Below are 12383 nucleotides of genomic sequence, written 5' to 3' on the forward strand. Positions count from 1 at the left end.
TTTGTGTAGCCTTGAAGGGAGAAGCACTCATTCCATGTGGTGGTTCTAACCCGTTTGTTTAAAAGTTGGCCATAGTTCTTTATATGGCAAACATACATATAAAAGTTTTCCATGAGTGATCTGAACTCAGCATATACTTAAATATAGCCTAAGTTTTTAACACCTTTGTTAAATCAACCTGAAAACAGTTGATGGGGTTTTGGTTTTGGTTTTGGTGGGGGGAGGGAACTGGGAGGAGATTCACAGACACAATAAGGTGGTTTTGGTTTTTATTCTGTCTTTTTGTTCTGATTCTATCAATTGTAGCATTCCCATGTGCAAAACTGACCAAAGTATGATAATCGGTGAAGGCCAATCATCCTTTGAATGGAAAAAAAACACCAACCATGTTATGCAAGTGGGAAAGAGAAGAGCATAATCAGTTTCTCTAAAAATTGTCCAGTTACATAACTTTGTAGTAAGCCCACTAACAAGGTGGGAGAAATTCTTTACTAACTCCTTGGACAAGTGAGACAGTCTGTCACCAGGCTTATACCTGAAGTCTTTCCAGCTTGGTAGAACTTAACTGAGTTTGTATTCTGCTCTCATTACTTTGGGACAGAGTAGACCTTCAGGGAAGTAGTATCACACATAATGGTTATGACGTTTTAATTTTAATTGTTCTAAAAGCACAATAATTCTGTTCCTTTTTTTTTTTTTTTGACCAATGGTCATGGCTTTCCCCTCAGACCTAACCTTTATAGGTTCTAAGAATTTGGTGCTGAAATGGGTAAACGGGGTCAAAGGAATGCAGCTAGAGCTAGGTCTTTAACGGCCATCTAATCCAACCCCTTTGTTTTATAGATGAAGAAACTGAAGCTCAGAATTTGCCTATAGTCACACAGCTAACACGAAGCCAAAAAAAAATTCAAACCCTGATCTTTTGACTAGAGATTCAGTGTTCATTTTTGCCACACTTCACTAAATTTGTAATTTCTGCAAATGACATAATATTTTCCTGACACATCCAGTAATCCCTCTTCTGACTACTGTCTCCTTTGGCAAGGAAATGTTGTACCCACCCAGCATTTAAAGAAAATTACCCCCATATCGGTTTTGCTATTTCTGTTATAAGATACATCTCATTGGATGCTTTAGGTTGAAACTGTGGAAATGGATGGATTCCAGGCAGACACTGAAGAGGAGGAAGAGGATGACACTGACTGCGTGATTATAGATACCCCAATCAGCAGAGGTGAGAAGAATAGAACTTGAAGCTGTTATTTCTCTTTTAAAATTTTTTTTCCCTTTTTTGAGGCCTGAGCCCTTATTTTCTCCTTCATAGAAGAAATATGATGTTAATGTAGCCACTTTTTTGTTTTGTTTTGTTTTGTTTTGTTTTAGTGAGGCAAGTGGGGTTAAGTGACTTGCCCAGGGTCACACAGCTAGTAAGTGTTAAGTGTCAAGTGTCTGGGGCCGGATTTGAACTCAGGAACTCCTGAATCCAGGGCCGGTGCTTTATCCACTGTGCCACCTAGCTGCCCCAATGTAGCCACTTTTTAATTGGTAGAATACTTGAGTGACATTACTTTGGTGAATCTGTGATCTCTATTCCCTGGTGCAGGTTGCTGTCCTACATCATTCTCATCCATGTTTATCCAGTGCCCTGAAGGCCTCTTTAAAAGAGAAAAACAAATGTGACTTTGGTTCACTTCTTTCAGTAGTTACAAGTTCATTGGTCATCAGACAAAAATTTTAAATTGCTGAGATGTAATGCAGCGTGAGACTAGTCAAAAGAGAAAACAGCATTTGTAGTTAGGAAGACCTCGGTTCAAATCCTGCCTCCGAGATATCCTGACTATGTGGCCATGTTGAGTCAGTGCCCAGCCAACTCTTAACCCTACCTGTTGTAGAACAGTTACTGATCTACATTGGAGAGAATTTCCTCACCAGTGAACCAGACCAAAAAAAGGACCAGCAGTTAAATTTCTGTCTTAAGTGTCTAAAAACTGATTCTTTGTCTCCTTTTCTACCTTTCTATTGCTGTCACTTCAGAGATGTAAGGGGGCAGCACAGAATGGAAGGCTGCTCTGGTCTTTTTTTTTGTTTAAAGGGTGGCCTTGACCGGGGAATTCATGACCTATTGCTAACCTCTAGGTTGGACTTAGAGCATCAGACTTGCTCCACCACTAGTCCCTATTCAAAGCCTCTCCAGCAGCTTGGAAGTGATTTGAGTTTATGATCTACATCAGAGCCTTTGAAAACCTGGAGTTGCCTTCATGCTAGATGAGATGGTGACTGGCTTTCTAAGGAAGAAATGCTAAGAGGAGTAGCTAGTTAATTGCTGAACCTAGCAACAATAATGATAAGTAGTAATCGTGCTGACCTGCATTAGACATTTAAAAGTTATCAAGAACACTTATATACACATATTTGGACTTGATTATTTCTTTTTCTCATGTTAAACTCTTTCCAACAAAGCCAACAGTCTCTGAAAAAAAAATTGGATTCACATGCATGAAGGTGGAGAAAAGGAAAGAAATAAGCATTTATATAGCACCTGCTATATACCAGGCACTGTGTTAAGATCCTACAATTACGATCTTGTTTGATATGCATGAGACCCATATGTGCAGCTCTCCCTGGCACTGTGTGGTATTGGGTTAGATCAATACCAGACCAACAAGGAGTGCTCTGGCCTGGCCTGAGGCATTTATCTGGTTCTGCCACTTAATAGTGAGAAATTATATCTTTGTGGTTTCCCACAGTTTGTGAAGAATGACCCCATAATGCCAGAAAAGCCTAGTAAGTAAAGATGTTATTGTTGTGAGGGGCTCAAACACTTCAATATTACATTTCATGTTCTGCTATGACTTTAGGTATAGATGTGACACACACACACCCCCTCCCAAAGAAGCAGCTAGTCCTTCTTTATTTTCTTCATACCCAGGCTGTGGGTGTCGGCAAGCTGTTGGTCACTTAGCAAGTGTTAGGACCAGGAGAACCAAGCAGAAATTATTAGGCAGAAATAGGTGGAGACAGGACAATACAGTTATTATTCTTAAAGTAGGGGCATGGACACCCCCAAACCTGCATGTCAGTAATTATCAGATTGTAATAGGACAACGATTAAAGGTAGAGTATGCTACTTAGCTTTTTCAAAGAATCAATTCACTCTCGCATGAGAATACTGCATCTTCTCTTGACTCTTCTGCCAGGTGACAGAAGAGAGGGGAATTTTGTTGGCTGCTTTGATGTCTGAAAGTGACAGAAACCCAGCTTAGCCCTCACTCTTCTTTTCCAGAGGCTAAATCCCCTTGCAGACTTGATTCTAAGTTTGACGATGGTGCAATGGAAACGGAACCCAGCGAGGAACCCCAGCCTGCCAGCCCATCTAACAGAACTTAAGACCATAAACTTACTAATCCCGTAATGTATGTATGTAGAATTCTTTAGACTATTTTAAAATGTGTATCAGATACTTGAAAATCTTCCCATTTCTTTTGTAAAGAGAAGACAGCACTTTGTCCTGCTTCACAACCCCTTTGGAGGTTTGAAAGTTTATATAGAATGACTGATTAGTTCTTTTGATAACTGTAAAAACAAAAACAAAAAACACACGCAAACCAAATTGCATATTAATCTGTCTTTAATAAAGCATTATTGAAATTTGATGTTTTGTATGAGAAATAACTTGCTCTCTTCTCCAGCCACAGAAGGGTAGCCTGTGTTACTGGATTGTAAGTGTCCTGAAAACCCCAGCAACTTAAAGCCCCTTATCAAGGACTTTTTATAATTATGTATAATATGGGCTTTTGGATATAATGGTGGAAATGTATAAATTTTTATTCTGTAGCCCTGACTTGGTCTCTTTTTCCTATTTTTTATTTAATTTTTAAAAATTATAACTTAATAGGCATTAACAACATACTCTACTCCTTCTGTTATATTTGGTTTGGCATGTCAGTTTAATTCTTGCCAATCAATTAAAAACTCTTGAATGTTTATTGTAGTCCCAGCTTTGTTCAGGGTGCTTTGGGACTTCAGAAGAAAGAAGATGAATTTGACAGCTTGGGGAAAGTATGCGTGTTGCACAGATGTCAGTATTCACTCACAAATCCCTTGCAGTACTCTGGCCAGGATTGATTGAGCTAACTGCAGCCCAGGAAGGGATCTCCAGTGCCCACAGCTGGTTAGTGGGAAACTAACTGGGTCTCTTCACTTAGTCCGGTTTTCTTTTTCCTACCCAACATTGGTGAAGATGTGGTGCCTATATATAACCAAGAAATGTGCATTGTAGTTGGGAAGGCAAGGTTAAACTCCGTGGGACAAGCAGGGAGAAGTGTGAGACAACTAGAAGCCATAGCTGTGGGGTAGGTAATGAAAGTAACCCAGGATTTAGCCAGGACACTAGGCCTTGGTGACTACCTCTGTAACCCTGGGCAAGGCTCTTGGTCTGTGAGCATTAGGGACTGGCCCAGTTTCTTGCACAGTTAAGGTAGAGATCCCAAATTCACCTTTACAAGCCATATGACCCAAAGCAGGTCATTTCATCTGTCAAAAATTCAGTTTTTGGGGGCAGCTAGGTGGCGCAGTGGATAAAGCACCAGCCCTGGATTCAGGAGTACCTGAGTTCAAATCCAGCCCCAGACACTTTGACACTTACTAGCTGTGTGACCCTGGGCAAGTCACTTAACCCCCATTGCCCCGCAAAAAAAAAAAAGAAAGAAAGAAGAAAAAAAAAATTCAGTTTTTGGGGCAGCTAGGTGGTGCAGTGGATAGTGCACTGGCCCTGGAGTCAAGAGGACCTGAGTGCAAATCCAGCCTCAGACACTTTACTAGCTTTGTGACCCTAGGCAAGTCTCTTAGCCCCAATTGCCTCACAAAACAAAACAAAACAAAAAACCCCCAAAACTCAATTTTCTCATTTGTAAAATGGGGCTAATAGTAGTTGTACCGCCTAAGAGAATGGTTGTGAGGAAAATGCTTGGGAAATGTCCAAGTGCTGTAGAAATGGGAATTACTGTGATTCCTTCCTTACTGAGCCAAAAAGGCTGGTTACTAGACTCTTTTGAGGGGAAGGAGTGTTCCCACTTTCCTTAGGCCCACGTCTCCCACTGATATTTGTAAAAGAACATAGGGAGAATTTGTTCATTGAAGGTCTTTTGACCTTCTTTCCATTTCAGTGAAGAATTAATTCCCTTAGGGCACTTATCACTGGGTCTCTGGCCAAACTTTCTGCAAACTTAAAATTTTTTTTTCCTCTCTACTACTTGCTTTTTTTTTCTAATGAAGAGATAATGCCCATAATTTTCTAACCTCCATAAGATTCTGCGAATTACTTTATATTCCAAATCCATGTCTTTGGCAGACGTGTCTCTCCACTTGGCAAAAAGAACAAATGTTTGCCCCCTGAGGTTTTTGACACTTTTTTATCTCATCATGAATGTGACTGGTTTCCATTGGTTGGATTTCTTTAGGAAATGATGAAAGTAATGTCTTGGGGTGGGGGGGGCAATGGGGGTTAAGTGACTTGCCCAGGGTCACACAGCTAGTAAGTGTCAAGTGTCTGAGGCCAGATTTGAACTCAGGTACTCCTGACTCCAGAGCTGGTGCTTTATCCACTGCACCACCTAGCTGCCCCCGAAAGTAATGTCTTAATGTCTACTGTTTTTATCCATTTTCTCTTTTAAAGAGTCAACAGCTTGTTTAATTTGCATACTGTATCCCTTTATTCTACTTTGGTATTGATTTTGATTTCTTGCTCTAATCAGTAATCTCAGTGTACTCAGTTCATCTGGGAATGACTTTCCACATCAGTGACCAGTTGTTTCCTGTCTGCTAAAATACTGGTTTCATTTTTTTTGTGATGTTATTTGTTGTTTGCCTCCTGACTCCCTTCAAAAAAAAGTATTCATTATATAAAGACATGATCCTTTGGTCTCTCATTTTTGATTCCTGAATTGCATTTTTATGAGTTTTCTCCTATGCCCACCTTTTGCATTGAAGACAATGTAGTATTATGATTAACCACATGTTAACACACTATTTCTTGTTCCCTTTGATACATGATAAAACCAACTTTTTTTTTTTTTTTGCCTTTCCAGAGAGAGCCTGTTAAGTCATCCTTCTATTTAGCTATAACCTCTTTTTGTCCTTTAGTTTACAGTGAGAATGTTAAGATAAATGGTTGTTTCTCTTATAGTAGGTACACTTGGTCACAGGGCAAGGATCTTAATTTGCAGTAGCATCAAAGTTAATGTTTTAGACAATCTAAAAACTGAGTTACAGCATCATCTGCTCCCTTTTTTCCCCCTGCCACTGCAGGTTAATAAACTGAAGGACATTTTTTCCTTTGTTTTGTGGTTGGTGTAACATAGGATTTTATCACCAAATGGCTAACCTACTGGTAATGAGACTTTCTGTCCATGGCTGAAACATTGTCTGTTGTTGGCTCTTTTGGTATGTAGCCTTCAGAAACTCACCTCCTCCATGCCATAATTATGCCCCAGAGGACCTTGTTGTGATAAAATAATGGGATTTGGCAAACGCCCAGGGGCCCCACCTGAAGATTGAATTGGATGAGACTGAGAAACTGACTGAGTATCTACTTAAGAATGATTAAATTGAGACCATGCCTGGCTGGCCCTGAGTGAGGTGTTGTTCTCAGAGTCTGTGGACTACTGACATCAGCAGGAGACCACTCTCAACCAATCAGCTTGAAGGACCTCCCTTTTCAGGGAGGGAAAGAGGAAGTAGGAAGCAGAGGCTGGCTTTGGGGGGGGGGGTAGATTAGGACCCACATTACATTTTATTTGTTTTTTGTTGTTGTTTGGTGAGGCAATTGGGGTTAAGTGACTTGCCCAGGGTCACACCGCTAGTAAGTATCAAGTGTCTGAGTCTGGATTTGAACTCAGGTCCTCCTGAATCCAGGGCCAGTGCTCTATCCACTGCGCCACCTAGCTGCCCCGCCACATTACATTTTAAACATCACATTGTGGAGGGACATACAGAATTTTTAAATGTCAGAGCCAAAAGGAACATCAGTGCTCCCCCCAAGTCCAAATACTAAAATCCAAACCCGCTGACTATTGATCCAAATTGTCGATGCATTTAAAATCACAGCTGAAAGTGACCTTAGTATAGAATGTTGGGACTGGCCAGGACTTTAGAAGATGAGTGCTGCTGTGTAAAATTTCACTCCCTTAGAGAATCACAGTTACCAGGTCATCCTTTCTTGAACTCTGACAGAGTCTTTGGCTTTGCATTAAAAAAAGGATGACCAGTATAAAAAGCTGAGGCATGACTGTAACTCAGTACATTCAGCCACAATATTGTCGAGAAAGCATGTAATGAATGGGTCACATGGGACCAAAATGTGACCTGTAAGTGATTCTGAAATCCCATGGAGGTACTTTAAGGTAATAGATATCACGTAGGTGATTGTAAGGGGGTGTCAGAACTAGTAGGTCAATGGGAATACTTTTCTATTTTGAAAATGTACCTTTCTAGGGGGTGGCTAGGTGGCACAGTGGATAAAGCACTGGCCTTGGATTCAGGAAGATCTGAGTTCAAATCCAGCCTCAGACACTTGACACTAGCTGTGTGACCTTGGGCAAGTCACTTAACCCTCATTGCCCTACAAAAAACAAACAAACAAAAAGAAAATGTACCTTTCTTTGGGGCGGCTAGGATAAAACACCAGCCCTGGATTCAGGAGGACCCGAGTTCAAAATTTGGCCTCAGACACTTGACACTTACTAGTTGTGGGACCCTGGAACAGCTAAAGTGGTTTGCATTACTCAAAATATAAGTAAATCAATTGGGCAGTATATTTACTTTGTGTGGACAGATGCAGCAGTGGCTCCTTTTCTTCCTCCAGATCCTCAGTTGAGGCAGTTAAGTGGCACAATGGATAGAGCACTGGGCCTGGATTCAGAAAGACTTAAGTTCAAGTCTGGCCTTAGACATTTACTAGCTGTGTGACCCTGGGCAAGAAATGTCACCTCTGGGGGCAGGTAGGTGGTGCAGCGGATAAAGCACCAGCCCTTGATTCAGGAGGACCAGAGTTCAAATCCGACCTCAGACACTTGACATGTACTGGCTGTGCCACCATGGGCAAGTCACTTCACCCTCATTGCCCCACCAAAAAACAAAACAAAGAAATGTCACCTGTTTCTTTCCTTAACTGTAAAATGGGGATTGTTGTGAGGATTAAGTGAGATAATATTTGTAACAGTGTTTAGTACAGTGCCTGGCACATAGTAGGTGCTATATAAATGCTTATTCTCTTTAATTGAATATCCACAAGGTTTTGTGTATACGAGACTACACAGTCTAGGAAGTCCTGGCATTGGCAGTGACCTTAACCTAAAGGCAATATGTCAAAGTGCCTGGTGTCTCATTTTCTATACTTGTAAAATGGACATAATTTTTGTTGCCTTCGAGGGGCAATCATGGTGATGTGAAAGGATACTGAGCTCTGTGTGCTAAATAAATTCAGCCTGATACAAGGTAAAACTGATAGCAATTTCAACCATCTAGAACAGTGATCTCTGAAGTGCTTCCAAGGCACGACCCCATGGAGTATGTGGTCAACCATTTGGAGGGTGAAATGATCACATCCCACCAACACAACTACACCACCATCACAGCTTGACACTCCCCCCTCCCCCCACATCATTTTTGATGGGAAAAAGTAGCCCAGGGCAGCCATGGGTGGGTTGTTATCTCTTTTACAAATCTCATTACATCATCTTTTTCCTCCTCTCAAACCTACCATCTTTAATGAAATTCTCTATCTCTGAGGAAAATTTCCCAAATTAATGGTTTCAGTGAGTTTTGCACCCACTTGCTAGAAATATAAAAATGGAACACTTTCCAATTAGTTTGGCAGAATGGCTGATTGACATTAATATAGAAATTTACTAACCAAATTTCAACAAAAATTGGTTTTTTTGCATAATTGGTAAATAGGATTTTAAAATGAGCACAAATACTTAGTGTGTACAGCCAACAATGCACTTAATCCATTTGGATGTACGTGTCCTTGTAAAATGTCTTTTTTCCAGCAATGACAAGCTGTTAAAGCTTTATTAAAATAAAGTGAGTTTGGAACCAGACCTATGAATTGCTGTATCCAAGTGTTAAATAAAAAAATTCAAAAATAAAGCCTATTCAAATCATTGCTTTCTCTAGAATATCATTATATGATTTCATCTTTCTCATCCTTTTAATTCCAATTTTTTTTGTCTTCTAAGTTAGTACGTTGTAGTATAACATAAATAATAATAAATAATGTCATAGATGGTGCATGCTCAAAATGATTTTACTGCTAGGAATTCATGATAGATGTTTGAAGACAACTTCTTTCTCCACCATGCTCTCATCATTTTCCATTTTCTCCTTCCCTCTTTCAGATTCTTTTTATTTGTTGCCTTCTCTCCAGTTACATGTAAAGATAATTTTCAACATTTTTTTTTTTTGCGGGGCATTTGTTTATAAGATTTATGAGATTTTGAGTTCCAAAATTTTCTCCCTCCCTTCCCCTCTCCAAGACAGAAAAATCTGATATAGATTATATATGTACAATTACATTAAACATATTTCCACATTAGTCATGTTGTGAAAGAATCAGAAAAGGGAAAAACCTCAAAAAAGAAAAAAAAACCAAAAAAAGTGAAAATAGGATGGTTCAGTCTGCATTTAGATTTCAGAGTTCTTTTTTCTAGATGTGGATAGCATTTTCCATCTTGAGTCCTTTGAAATTGTCTTGGATCATTGCACTGCTGAGAAGAGCTACGTCTATCACAATTGATCACACAATGCTGCTATTACTGTGCACAATGTTCTGGTTCTGCTCACTTCACTTAGCATCAATCCACTTGTCTTTCCAGGTTTTTCTGAAATCTACATATGTTGCCTTCTCATTAGAATGTAAACTTGTGGGGCAGCTAGGTGGCACAGTGGATAGAGCACCGGCCCTGGAGTCAGGAGTACCTGAGTTCAAATCCGGCCTCAGACATTTAATACTTACTAGCTGTGTGACCCTGGGCAAGTCACTTAACCCCAATTGCCTCACTAAAAAAAAAAAAAAAGAAGAATGTAAACTTGTGGGCATGGATTCTTTTGGGGGGGGGTGCAATGAGGGTTAAGTGACTTGGCCAGGGTCACACAGCTAGTAAGTGTCAAGTGTCTGAGGCCAGATTTGAACTCAGGTACTCCTGAATCCAGGGCCCGTGCTTTATCCACTGCGCCACCTAGCTGCCCCTCTTTTTTTTTAATTTAATTTTTTTTAATGTATGTTAATGTATATTCTAGCACTTAGCACCGTGCCTGGTTGCATAGTAAGCTGCTTAATAAATGCTAATTGGGCAGCTAGGTGGCACAGTGGATAGAGCACCGGCCCTGGAGTCAGGAGTACCTGAGTTCAAATCCAGCCTCAGACAGTTAACACTTACTAGCTGTGTGACCTTGGGCAAGTCACTTAACCCCAATTGCCTCTCTAAAAACAAAAAAAACCTATAAATGCTAGTTGACTAGTCTTGGGAATAGGAGAAGGGGATAGAAGGAAAAGCTTGAGTAAACAAATAATTTGGAAGAACCTCTGTGTGGAGACTATCAATTCAAGAGTAAATCAATTAAGTCTTTGCTGTGCTAAGAGCTCGAGAGGAGGTAACAAATCTAGTGGACCAAGCTCCAGCCATTCAGAAGCATGTGAGTAGGAGTGGAAGATTTCATAGGAGTCAGAAATGGTATGTAGGCTCTTGTGGCCTATACCTACCTATACAGGCTCTATAGGGAGGGTCAGCATAACAGGGCTGGAAAGCTTTCAAGCATAGAATTCTGAAAACAAATAATTTGGATGAGGATGAGAGTTGTCTAGAAGGGTATATACAAGCAAGCAGCACAGTTCTGTAAGAATAATGAAATTTGGGGGTGGCGCAGTGGATAAAGCACCCGCCCTGGATTCAGGAGGACCTGAGTTCAAATATGGCCACAGACATGTGACACTAACTGTGTGACCCTGGGCAAGTCACTTAACCCCCATTGCCCCGCAAAAAAAAAAAAAAAAAGAGATTGAAACCTAAAAGTTAAAAGTATGGTGAGGTCTTGGGTTCAAGTCAATAGGCCTAGAAGACAGACATGGCAAAATATTGAAATGAGTGGCAGATGTGATGGCTGGACCATTCTGAGCCATCTTTGAAATGTCAGAGAGAGGGAAAGGTGAGCTTGACCTTACTATTGGTGACATTCTAGAACACCTTACGGAAGGGATGGTTTGCAGATACTTAGAGAAGCAATAATCTTGAAAAGCCAGGTGGCTTCATCAAGAACAGTCATGTCAGACTATGAAGTCTATAGAAACAGTATACTTGGATTTCAACAATGACTAAAAGTCATTGGGTTAATGTCAACAAGGAAGGAAGTCTTTATTATACTGGTACAGCAACCTGTCAGTCCCTCAGCTTGCATTTTTGATCAGACATGAAGGATGGTGTGGTGATGACATTGGCAGATCATACAAAATAGTGAACACAGCGAATGACAGAATCCAAAGCTATTGATGGGCTAAATCTTTTTAAGAGAAAACTATTCTGAGGTTAAAACTCAACTTCACAAATACAAAATCAAGGGAATATGATTAAGCAATGGTTCTTGTGAAAAACAAAAAAACTGGGGTTTTGGTGGGTAGCAAGTTCAGTGCAAGTCAACAGTGATATAGCAACTAAAAAAACATGGATGCCATCCCAGGCTGCATTGAGAGGCATCCAGTATTCAAAATGAAGGTGGTCATTGTTCTGCTGTGCTGTTCCAGTCTGACCAGAGGGCTGTGTTCAGGTGTGAATGCCCCATTTTAGGAAGGCCATCGGCAAGCTGGAATTCTTGTAGAAGGAGGCTTCCAGGATAAGGGAAGGCTTGGAAACTGTACTTTATTCAGATGGTCTGAAGAAAAGAAGGCTGGGGTCCGGAAACACAATAGCTGTCTTTAAGTATTTAAAGGACTATCAAATGGCCGCTAGGTGGCACCATAGTGCACAGAGCACTGGGCCTGGAGTCAGGAAGACTCCTCTCTAGGTGCAAAACTGGCCTCAGATACTTAGTTGTGTGACATTGGGCAAGTCACTTAACTGCCTCAGTTTCCTCATCCTTAAAATGAGTTGGAAAAGGAAACGGCAAACCACTCCGGATTCTCTGCCAAGACATTCCCAAGTGGGGTCAGGAAGAGTCGGATACAACTGAACAAGAGGAAGAGTAAGGATTCGGCTTGTTCTACATGGCTATGGGCAGAAATAACAACACTAGGTAGAAGTTGCAGAGAGACAATTTTAGGCTTGATGGAAGGAAAAAACCTTTCTATTAGAGCCTTCCGGAAGTTGAAACAAACTAGCTCGAGGAGTGGG

The 12383-nt window shown here is 40.6% G+C and overlaps 1 protein-coding gene across 1 annotated transcript in view; it reads left to right on the plus strand.

The window, feature by feature from the left end:
- Positions 1–4532, plus strand: part of CHAF1A (chromatin assembly factor 1 subunit A) — a 57803-nt gene extending 53271 nt beyond the window's left edge. Inside the window, exons 14-15 of the mRNA XM_043975551.1 lie at positions 1138–1234; positions 3284–4532. Of these exons, the coding sequence (XP_043831486.1) occupies positions 1138–1234; positions 3284–3387 (201 nt within the window). The 3' untranslated portion in view covers positions 3388–4532. The remainder of the gene's footprint in view (positions 1–1137; positions 1235–3283) is intronic.
- Positions 4533–12383: the final 7851 nt, after the last annotated feature.

This window comes from Dromiciops gliroides, chromosome 1 (assembly GCF_019393635.1).
Source record: "Dromiciops gliroides isolate mDroGli1 chromosome 1, mDroGli1.pri, whole genome shotgun sequence".
Classification (NCBI taxonomy): domain Eukaryota; kingdom Metazoa; phylum Chordata; class Mammalia; order Microbiotheria; family Microbiotheriidae; genus Dromiciops; species Dromiciops gliroides.